This window comes from Protopterus annectens, chromosome 5.part0 (assembly GCF_019279795.1).
Source record: "Protopterus annectens isolate FY-2018-M chromosome 5.part0, PAN1.0, whole genome shotgun sequence".
Classification (NCBI taxonomy): Eukaryota; Metazoa; Chordata; order Ceratodontiformes; family Protopteridae; genus Protopterus; species Protopterus annectens.
Window position 1 is genome coordinate 1,308,983,089 of NC_056735.1, and position 12,089 is coordinate 1,308,995,177.

A 12,089-nucleotide genomic window follows, 5' to 3' on the forward strand; every position below is an offset into this window, starting at 1 on the left:
GTTATTACTGTTTGAGAGATAACTCTGGCAGTGATCAAACATATACTTTTTCGAAACATTTTCTGGTTTTGTGGCTAGTGTAGAAAGCTTATGAGAGGAATGGTTCCATGAGATGTGTTTTTTAATACAATAACACTGGCAGTAATTAACAAGATATGTTCTAATAATATTTTTCTTGTTTTGTGATTTGTGTCAGGCAACTTGATTAGAATACTTTAACCCATGTGACAACTTGTTTGTGTGGATCCCGAATTGTGCAAAACAAATAATTATTTTTAGTCTGTATTCATTTTATTAGTTAGGGTACGATCTTCCAGTACTGTCTGAAGTATTGCTATGTTCTAAATATTTTATAGCACATTTATTTTAAATAATCTACTATAACCACATTCTATTATTAAGCAATAAGATGAGTGGGTGTGGGTATACTGCAGATTTACCAATGGTTGGTGTAGTTTAATCATGAGGGTGAAGCCTGAGTAATTAAACAAAGCCATCTGTGGGTAAATCTTCAATATATCCACACCCACAAGTCAGTTATTGGTATTATACAATGACATTATTTAATTAAGAAATTACTTGCTTTTCTTAAATAACTTTGTATAATGGTGCCGTGGTGTTCCTCCATGTTGTTTCCACATTTTTTGATGTACTGCACGTGTGTGGGAGTTATGTTCCCATGCTTGCACAGTACATCATTGCTGTGGAAAGCAAGCAACAGATATGAGAGAGACAGGGCAAAAATACAAGGAAAATCAGGTATTTTTTTTTACTTTTGCAGACTGTACCTGATTTTCCTTGTATTTGCTCTGCTCTCTTAGCTGAAGAAATGTTGCAAAGCCTTAAATAAAGGGGACAAAGATCCCTATTGTAAATGTTGCTCTTATAAACTTAGAAAGTTGCTAGAATAACAGAACGTATGCTATTGTACATTGCCTGAAGGATATAAATTTTGAAATTGAAATGCGTTGCCACTATTTAGTGACTTCACTCCTCAATGAGGTGTCGGAAAAAACACAAATGTTATGAGGGACAAACCTGAAATATAAGGCAAATTTTTTGACATTGTGAGAATCTGGACACTTGAAATGCATAGTTCCATAGCATATACTAATAGAAGAAAGTTGACTGGACTTTTTTTCTGTTGGAATTTGCATGATTTACAATGGGCATGCTGACTGGGCTGACCAATCAGTGTGCATGTTTTTGAATACTAACAAGCAATCACTGTATGATTTGTTTTATTATGTTAGTCATTTATCAATCTCAAGTGCATGTCTAAATGCTCTAGAGATATGCTATTGTTTAAAATTCATGCATTATTTCAACTAACTTCTACAGATATGGCATGTCTTTAAATTTTATTATGTTACGTTCACAGATAACTACTAGGCATGCAATCTAGAATATTAAGGAACCTTACCCAAATTCCCAGTTACCACAAAGTACTGTCTGGTTAAGTGACTTGCTCAAGGTCACATAATAGACAAAGACTGATGAAATCAAATCCTGTACCACAGGAGGCAGCTGATTAACATATCATGGTCATCCACCCAAACTGCCAGACAACTTATGTTTATGTTAAACCAGATATTTTTGGCAATATTTTCTATTTTTGTGGCTTGTGTAGATAGCTGGTGAGAGTTATGGCACTGTGAGATAAGTACTATTTCTGTTTTTTTTTCTATACAATAGCACTGACAGTAACAAACAAGATATATTTTGACAATATTTCTCTGGCTTTGTGATTTGTGTGGAGGAACTTGATTGGAATACTTTAACCTATTTAGGATTTGTGCGGATAACTGACGAGAGGAATGGTAAGGTGAGACTTTAATACTGTTTTTTGTTTACAATAACAATGACAGTGATAAACCAGTTATTTTTGTCAATATTTCTTTGGCTTTGTGATTTGTGTGGAGTACAGAACATTCCTATTTTCAGGCCTGATTTATCCCTACATAGGATATCCCTATTTCTGGAGGTATGTCCCTATTTTCAGGCTTGATTTACCCCATCATACAATTTTCTGAATCTCCTCATCAAGTGCGAGTTTTGAAGGTATGTAGTACAAGAAAACTACATTACATGACCAACTTACTAGTGGCATCAATAAAGAAAGAGGGCACACATCTTACATCTCATTTTTCTGAAGCAAAAAGAAATTACTTTGTGTGGTAGAATTTTGCAATACAGTTCACTAAAGTCTACAGATTTTACACTGGTTCTTTGATCATGTGCTTATATTTTTCCATCGTTCTTGTCACTCTGTTTTATGAACGTGTGTTTATAGGTAGTATTCCACATTCCTATTGGAAGCAGAAACAGTTGTGTGTTATTTGGTATTCACATTTTATGATAATTAAATGTCCATATTTTTAGCTGAATGTACCCAAGTTTCAAGGGCCTTTGTTCCTATTTTCAATGTTTGCAGGTTAGGAGGTATGCTGTGGAGGTGAAATAATATTGCATATCCACAAGACTTTGTGGCCATAATTGCTTGGTGGAGGTTTGGGTTCGGCTGGAAAGTAACTGACTTTCTTGTCATTTGCTCAGTTAATACAGTCACTATAGTGCTTTGTAGGACTAGACTGCATTTGTGAGAAGACGGGCTACTTAACTGGACAATTGATATACACAGACAGAGTAGATAAAACTGCTTTGGAGGAAAATAACTAGTTGCCTGCTACTGTTTGGTTATTATTTTGGCTTTGTAGGACTAGTATAATTATGTGAAGCAATGTGCAGTAACTTAATATGAGACAACTGTTTGTATGGAACAATGGTGAACTATATTACAGGATCATCCTCTTTCATCACAATCAGGTATATGAATTGTACATAGAAGTAGCTGTAACTGCTTGATGGGGGTTGTGTGAATGAAAGTAACTGACTCAGTTTTCATTTGCACAGTTTAACAGTCATCTCTCAAAAAAAGGATAAACGCATCACGGAATACCCACAGCTTCAGAACTTTGGGGAGTTGGTGGCCCCCCACACCAAGGTAGTACAAGTGGATTTTGACATGGGCTTAGTAATTACCTCTGCCCTGAAATCTACCTAACCTAGAACCAGATCTGCTCATAGGTGTACTCAAGGGTCACTGCACTTGTGTGCGTGTGTGTGTGTGTGTGTGTGTGTGTGTGTGTGCGTGTGTGTGTGTGTGTGTGTGTTCCAAACGTCAGACAGGTGAATGCAGGGTCACTATAATTTGTATAGAACTCTGTACTGTCTCTAGAGGTAACAGGTTGGAAACATTATTCCAATCAATATATTTTGTTTTCATTTTCCTTACAATCAAGTGTCTGATGCATATATAAGTGGCTATCTTTTGTGGAAGACTACACAAGCAAGCTGTTTATATATGTCTGAAAGTGGAATACATTCATTTAGTTGAGCACTAATTGCTCGATCATGCAGTTCACCAGGTTTTATCAGCGAATTTCTTAATGCCAAATGGTCGAGTGTCGTAAAAATCACCGAATTCGACATTTCCGACCGCTCTACCACCTAAACAAGCACTACCATGGGTCAAAGAGGGGGCGATATTTTGCGATTCGCAACAAGTACGATCGCTTTTTTGAGGTTTTGCCACACTGCTTTCACCGGCCGATCAAATGCATGCATACTTCTGAAAGCATATATGTTTTTTTTTTTTCAGTTTCATCACAGTCTAACATCAGAAGGGTATATAGACTCTGGCTGCTTTTTTGGGGTGGGGGGTGGGGGGTGAAGAGACATGCTTTATATAAATAAGACAGCAGCAGAAGCAGCTTGAAATATGATTGTGGACATGTTTGCCTTAATTTAAATATCAATTTAACACCAGTGGGGGATACACAAAGTGACTATTTATTCTGAGGTGGGGGTAGGAGGCAGGTGGTGTTCCCATACATAATATATGTGGGGTCTATATCAGTTCATCGAAATGTCTGAAGTCCGAACACCATATGTTCGAACTTCAAACCATGAACTGCAAAAACATCGAAGTCTTAAAACAGCAATTTTTTTTCCTAGGGAAAAAAATCGCTGTTCCAAGAAACACACACGCAGCATAAACACACCAAAACAACATCAATCCACACACATACACTCAAAATCCCACATCTAACCCTACACTAAACTGTACATGCACTACTACCTATTCACTTACCTTAACCTAAACCCTAACCCTAACGTCCGTCACTATCGCACACTCACGTGACCCGCCCTAACCCTAAAGTCTTTCACTATCACACACCCACCTCACCCGCGCCCTAACCCTAACACCCACACAATCTCACACTTACCTGAACCCGACCCGTAACTTCCCACCACAGTCCTGATACTCGCGAGGCCACAGAAACAGCCCACCGAATTCTTTCCCTGGGAAAGAATACGGGGATTACCAGTGTTCAAACTTTACAGTTCGAACATCTGGTATTCCATATTCAGCTGTTTCAAAGGACTGACATAAACCCATATATGTCCCCTCATAAGCATTTGTCTTTTCAGTTTACTGTGAACTGGTATTTTTTTAGCTGTGAGCATTAAAATTTGGCTACAACTTATTTCTTCCTTGAAATGAAAAAAGTGGGTTTACATTTCTTTTCCATACGTATGATTTTTGTTCAGGCCATCATTGTATCAAAAGGTTGGGAAGAAAGCTCTAAAGTGCGCCTCAAAAAATCTATAATCCCATGGCTTCTGGATGCCAAGCCACCCTCAGACCCCCAGTTTAATTTAGTCATTACAGGGTAATCTTGGTCAGTTAGGGTGTGTTGAATAGATGCAGGAAAAAGAAAAGCTGAAGAGTAAGACTGAATTTTATTCTTTAATCATGGTATTAACTCAGGCATTGTTGGGTGAAAATATTGTTTAAAAAACTCTAAAATGCATCTCAGAGCATCTATGTCCCCAGACCCCCAACTTATTGCAGTTGTTTTTTTTCCAAAGTTATCGGAGTGCAGTCTTGCTTAGATAGAACATGTTGAATGAATGAATAACTGCAGGAAAAAACTGAAGAGTAAGACAATATGTGAGAAAAAGGGAGAAAAAAGTAATCTGGAGTGTGAGTAAGACCAGATGGCGTGGGCATTGGGAGGGGTGGGGGGTAGTGCCATGGAGCCTTTCCTCCTAGGGCTCTAGTTTAGCTAAGGCCGGCGGTGCATAGATGACAGCCAAAAATTCAACCTACATGTTCTAAATGCAATTAAAAACCACATAAAAATTTAGGAATACTCTGCAGAACAAACAGCTTCCTCACAACTAATTAAAGTAATCCTAGCTAACACTTACCTAGTACCATCACTTCTATATGGAGCACCCATACTTAAAAACCTTCAAACCTGTATAAAAGCTAAACTTGCACAATGTTATAACAACTCCGCACTCTTTCCTGCAAATTAAAGCCACGACTGTACTGCATTAGCAATGCTTTTCAGCTTCTCCCATTAGTGGCCACCACAGCAGATCACCGGTTTGCAGATTGATTGGCAGTAGGGTTTTCATGGTGTCGAGTTGCCAGCCTGGCACACACACACCTCCTGCATGTCTTTAAAACTCACCTGACTGCAAGGAGGACATACAGACTCTGCACAGAAGGCATTCCGGCTGAGAATAGGACCAAAGAACCTCTTGCTGTGAGGCAACAATTCTAACCCCTGTACCACTGCGGCCAACACCACAACTGTACTGCATTAAAAGAACTAAACTGGTAAGAATTACCTCACCATTTTACAAACAGACAATTAATCACAGCACAAAAAATAATAAACATTCCTTCTGCCTGCCCAGCTCTTAGTACAATTTTCCAAAATAGTATGCCATTATGTTTATCATACACAAACCAAAAAAAAAAAAAATCTAAAGGACTCTCCTTAAACTCTCATGTGGTAGCACAATCCTGGAGCTCACTTCCTACAGCAATCAGGTCATCCCCCAACATCCACACATTCAAAACTAAACATTTTTAACAAAGTTCTGGCTCTGCTCATGCTCCACATCAGGCTATGCCCTTTCTATAATCCATTTTTCTCTTTCACCCCACCTTAATCTTATTGCTACAGTTTTATCTCTCACTCCACTATCTTCCAGTCTTCCTCTCCCCTCACTTCCTCCAACTATAATAATTTTCATGTTTCTGACCTACTGTCCCTACCCCCTACCATCTCCTATTCCACTAATGAAAATATAACTCAGTTGCTATGTTACCATAGTACATATCCTTCCAATACGCATTTGAAATTTGTAAACATCTCTTTCTCTATTAACTTTATAGACATAGTTTCTCTTCATATGTATACATATATTCCTCTCTTTCCTAATCAGTCTTCGCTGTCTCATCTGACACCCTTTATAAAAGTATTAATAATCCTTTTCTCAACTAAGCACTGTCTCTTTTTTCTCTCTTTTGAATTCATTTATTTTCCCTACTTTTCTTACCTCTGCTTCCAGCTAATTTAAACAAATGAAACCTATCTCTCACTAGGCAGTCTTACTATTTTTGGTTACTCTCTGTTGTACTGTATCCTACTTTTTAAAATGACAACCTTTACAACTCCCTTAGATTATATTGTAAAAATGGCAATGGATATCAAATGTTTATATTTTTTATATTCTACAATTTTGCTTTCATGTAATATGTTTTCTCCCTGAGCCTCCACTGAAAGTGAGTTATTGCCCAGGCGGACTTTCCTAGTATACAAATGTCAATAAATAAACAAATCATTCTTAGTGGAGTTATGATGCGACTCGAGTCTACCAATGTTGGATTTATAAGCTAAGAGCTCTTGCATGTAATCCAGGGATGTATGTTTCTTAAACACCAACATCAACAACCATCTCCTAGGTGTATCTCAGGTGAAGGGGCTTGACAGCCCAAGCCATCATTGATTCTTGGCTCCTGAGATGCAGCATACCATCACCCTTTTTTTTGCCAATCCTGGTGAGTGGAGTTTCCGTGAATATCACTATGGAGTCACCATAGGACATTGTTTCCTTGTGTTATGGCTGACCCATCATGCCCAAAGCATTCAAATGGGCTGGTATGATGACTCCTATATTATGCTGCAGAGAGTCGTGCTTTTGCCTTGGGGGCCTCTGTTGCTCAGGAAAAGATTTAACTACTTCAGCATAATAACACTTGTTTATAGGTGCATTGTGTGCAGGTGCAGGGTGGGTTTGGGCATGGACAACTTCCTGGGTATTATGCATATATTTAGATGAAGGGGTAGCATCCAACTTTAGCAGGTATTTGCACCTCTCACATGTGAAGGAAGAAGCAAATGGGTGTGAGTGAACATTAAGTAGTTAAGAGTACTGTACCTAATAGTAATCTGGTAACATAGGATGAGGAAGATGATTTGATGGTTGACTGGTGAATATTGGGAGGACTAGTGAATTTAATTTGAATTTTAGGTTATCTTATGCCTAGCAGAGGGTGTTTTCAAAATATAGAAGGCAATGGACACTTGCAAATTGAAATCCAGACACCCCCCCCCCCCCTTATAAAAACAAGACCCTACTTGGCAGAGCCGCATACCTCTCAACCTCTTAGAGCAAAAAAATCTGGACAAAGCCTAAAATGATGGGGGACAAATAGGGACAGATTTGACATATTGCTCTTACAAACTTAGAAAGTTGATAGAATAATAGGTTTTGCATTAGCATGAATTTTCTGAAGGATGTGGAGTCTTGAACTCAAATATTTGTCATTATTTAATTACTTCAATCCTCAACTATTTGCGAGAAAGGAAGAAATTATAGGAGGTACACACCAAAAATATGAGGCTAAAATCTAGACATTCTGCGAAAACCTGTATAATTGAGATGTATTAGATGTAAAGTAAAGGGGTGAAGGGTGGGTGGGGGTCACTCAGGTGGCGGTATTCAATGGAGGCAAGATGCCCTTTGTCATTGCTAAGCAGAATTAGTTCACCTAGGTGGTGAAGGTTCCAACATCCAGCTAGGTCCAGCACTATGCCTCTTGGCAGAGGTGATGAACTGGTGGAGCTGGAGCAACACTACAGAAGTAAATCCGGACTATTGGTACTGTTTGTGTGTGTTGTGGGTAAAGCAGACACAATAAAGCTAGGATGGATATGACTTGTTTTCAAAACAAAATTATATGTGTGTATCTGTACCTCGATCGGGTCTGCTGGCTGTAACTAGCAGATCTATGGTAGGTCAGACACAAACATGCTCAAGCTGCAGGTGCAACCGTACAACTGAACCTTAAACTGAAGTAGGGACAGGGATGGGTGTTACACTGAAGAGCCAATGATTTCCATCAAATGGTTCCTTTATAAGAGGTGATAATTATATACCTTATTTAACCTTAGTACACGATTGTATTTCATGAATATATATTTTCAATTTTATGTAATGTTACTGTTATGAAATTCAGTAATAAAACTGTGATTTGCTTAAATCAACATTACCACCACGTACAGGAGAAAAATATAAGGAAAATGTTGAGTAGGACGAGGAAAACCTACAGCAAGACGTAATGAAGAAACGTAAAACAAGAAAAGGGAAAAAAAGCACGTAGCTTTTGTCTGATCCCTTTTGCAGCTGTTATGACACATATAAATTTATCTGTTTTTTTTGTAATATCTTAGTAAGTCAGACTCTTAAGCTTTGTTGTGATATGTAAAATGCCTAATTGTGGATGGCTGTGTAGTAGCTGGAGACTTCCCCCGTACAGCAAATGATTTAGCTCTTCTTTCCTTCACTCACAGCTCCAAGGTTTGTTCCTGAAACCTGTAGCACAGGGAAAACTTCCTCACCATGCCGAGTGCTAACACATTCCGGCTAGCCATAGTAACCGTTCTGGTCACCGTCTCGTCCCTGCAAAGTAAGTAAGACTATAATCTGAAAATGTAATATTGCTTTTTTTCTCTTCTTGTGTTAACTTTACGTTCTTTAAAACCACACTCAGTTTGTCATTACCTAGTGAGAGAATGAAATCGTTTGTTTTCCTTTAAGAGCAGCTATAATCAAAACTAAATTCGAGTGATAACTCTAGTTATATAAGCTATCTTTCTGTTATTTGACAGTTTTCCTGCCTGGCAGACAAGCCGTTCAGTTTTTAAGGCAAAAACGAGCCTATCAGGTTTTTGAGGAGACGAAGAAGGGCCACTTGGAGAGGGAATGTGTGGAAGAGCAATGTAGCAAGGAGGAAGCCAGAGAGGTGTTCGAAAACGACCCTGAGACGGTACGTGAAACAGACTGTTAAGTCGGTTTTAGACTGCTGTCTTCCTTCCCTCATGCTATAAGTATTAAATGCACTGTGCGTGTATAAAAACTGAGTAACACCCTAAGTGGGTTCCTAGGAAAGAAGTGCAAGTCTGTCGTTATCTTACCTGGTAACCGTATATTAACGGAGGATGTTGTAGAGACATGTTTGTAAAATTGCAGAAATTTATAACGTGGTGTATTATTGTAAACATGCTTTTTTTTCTTTCCTGTATGTTTTCATATTTCTGCAATAAGTGGATGCAGTGTCACTTCTTCCTCTGATTTGGAGCCCTCTACAGGGCATATTTTCTCTTGCTTTGAGCTATTACTAGAATCCAGATGAGTTTAGGTTTTAACTGGAAGTGCCTCAGATACATAATGTATTTGTGTTTTCCTTTAAGTCCGTCACAAAACAGTTGGTGCGCTCAGATTCGGGAATTCTTTAGGGTAGCACTTGCAATTTTTGTCATATCTACTTGGGTCAGAGCCCCTTTACTACTTGGCTACCACTGATTCTGTCCAGGAGTGGCCTTAGGTCAACTGGTGCCCTAGGCAAAAGGGCTCCACCACACCACTCCCCCCACCACCACACCACTCGGTGCCCCCATCCTGGTCTACCTACACCAAATAAATACTGGAAAAGTGACCCTGTTAGAGCGGCGCCCTAGACAGCCGCCTAGTTGGCCTATGCCTAAGGCCGGCTATGATTCTGTCATTATGGGTGCAGCCAAACAAACATCAGGCATGGTGTGGAAAAAAAAAGGCATTTTGCCTAGCACAAGGGCATCAAAATGAAACAACTTCAGTCCTGCAAAATGAAATTAAAAGCAGACAAGTGAGCTAGTAAAGCAGCAGTCTTAGTGCTTGTATATATCATTACCTGTCCATTTAAAGGCTTCCTACCTGATATAAACACGTGGTACATTTTTTTGTTCTGTACATTCTTCACTTTTATCAGACCAACGCACCCATAACAAAATTGGTAATTTGGCTGCCTTGTGCCACCAACACATTACCATGGTATACTTGATATTGTGACAGAGTACAAAAATATCATTCTACACAAACTAATAATAATGTTTGATAAAGCAAAACTCACTTAGAATAAACAATGTAGTCAACCCATAGTATGCAGAACACAAATACTTAGTCCACACGTACTTCTGATAGAGGCTGTAATGTCTGACCCTACCGTGCATCAGTATTGTTCACACATGAGATTTTAGATTGCACTTAACCTTGAATAGTTATACAGTAATATACAGTAAACTTTCTGTTAACCGGAAGCAACCAGCAAAAAAAAAAAAAAAAAAATTTGAAGAAATACAGTACAGTATGAACAAATCAATTTTCATGGGTTGCACTTTCTGTTTCCCCCCTGCAGAAACATACCTTACATTTTTAGAGTTTTAAAAAAGAAGCTAGGAATAAATTCCCTCTCTCACCAACCGTAAGACAAGTCAAACCAAACAAATCAAATCACTAAAATGGCAACACTTGCTCCACACTTAGTCAGTTTGCATCAGATTGCACATTTTCTCTCTGATCCCTGACACATACACACACACACACACACACACACACACACACACACATACACACACACACATATATATATATATATACACACACACACATATATATATATATATATATATATATATATATATATATATATATACATACACACACACACACACACACACACAGTCTCTTCAGCTTTTGTACATCTGTCTGATCTGTCACACACAGTTGCTTCTGATTTCATACATGCATTCACACACTGTTTCTCTCTCCGATCTCTCATGCACACTGTTCATCTTTCATACGTCTCTCACACACGGTGGGAGGTTGGCATAATGGTTAAGGTGTTTGCCTTACAAGCACAAGGTCCAGGGTTTGATTCTCACATTGGGTAATTGGCTAGGCTTAAAAAAATGTCCTACAAGGGCAGTTAGCCTAGTACTAATCTATGACTCTTCTGCTTTCAAACATTCATTCACTTACTCTCTCTCACAAGTGAATTAATTAAATTCCAATCCACTCAGCATGCCATTGAAAACTGTTCCGCCTGCCACGGCCGTTCTAGCGTAAATATGAGTTTAGCATATTATTATTCCTGCCAGGCTTTTAATTACTGTATTTCAATATTAAAATCAAATCAATGCAGTGTTTATGGTATAGTGTAGGGTACAGTATTAGGCTTATTTTGCAACCCAAAACTGTAGGTGTCTGGCATCTACCAATCCGCATGGGTGCCGGTTAACTGAGAATTTGCGGCATCTACCAATCCCCATGAGTGCCAATTAACTGAGAATTTATTGTTCTTCGCAACCATCCAGATTTATGCAGAATGCCCAGATTTTTTGCTTCAGTATTTTTGGTCTATTCCTCATAAAATTTGTGGTTTCTGGCAAATCACTGTGATGATTTGAGGACTGAAGTCACCAAATAATGACAAATTTGAGTTTCAGACTTCAGAACCACCAGAAAATGTATGATGATAAACCCGGTTACTCTAGAAATATTCTAAGTTTATAAGAACAATATTTAAAATCTGTCCCTATTTTTGAGCCTTTTCCCTCCATTTTATTTCTTGCACTAAGATGCTAAGAGGTATGATCAAGATTTTCTTTAATAATAAAAAAGAACAGCTTCACATGCTTGAATGAGGCTGCTAACAAAAATGTCTGAACTTGGTAGCATACCTCTCAACTGTCACTGATTTTGACTCAAATTTTAGCCCTGTCCCTCTTAATCCCTCCTAAAAATTGGCGATCTTTGTAGAAAAGGTTCTAGGTTATATTTGATAAGTAATACTCTTCTTTTACTTCAAAAAATGAATATTAATTCACATTTTCTTGTTCTGA

The 12,089-nt window shown here is 38.4% G+C and overlaps 1 protein-coding gene across 4 annotated transcripts in view; it reads left to right on the forward strand.

Moving 5' to 3' along the window:
• Positions 1 to 8,223: 8,223 nt before the first annotated feature.
• Positions 8,224 to 12,089, forward strand: part of GAS6 (growth arrest specific 6) — a 989,702-nt gene continuing 985,836 nt past the window's right edge. For 2 of the 4 annotated variants that reach the window (XM_044071116.1, XM_044071119.1), the window contains exons 1-2: positions 8,341 to 8,836; positions 9,039 to 9,196. In XM_044071116.1, the coding sequence (XP_043927051.1) occupies positions 8,770 to 8,836; positions 9,039 to 9,196 (225 nt within the window). In that variant the 5' untranslated portion in view covers positions 8,341 to 8,769. Of the gene's footprint in view, positions 8,292 to 8,340; positions 8,837 to 9,038; positions 9,197 to 12,089 lie in introns of those variants that run through there. The other 2 variants (XM_044071118.1, XM_044071117.1) reach the window with 2 other exon arrangements.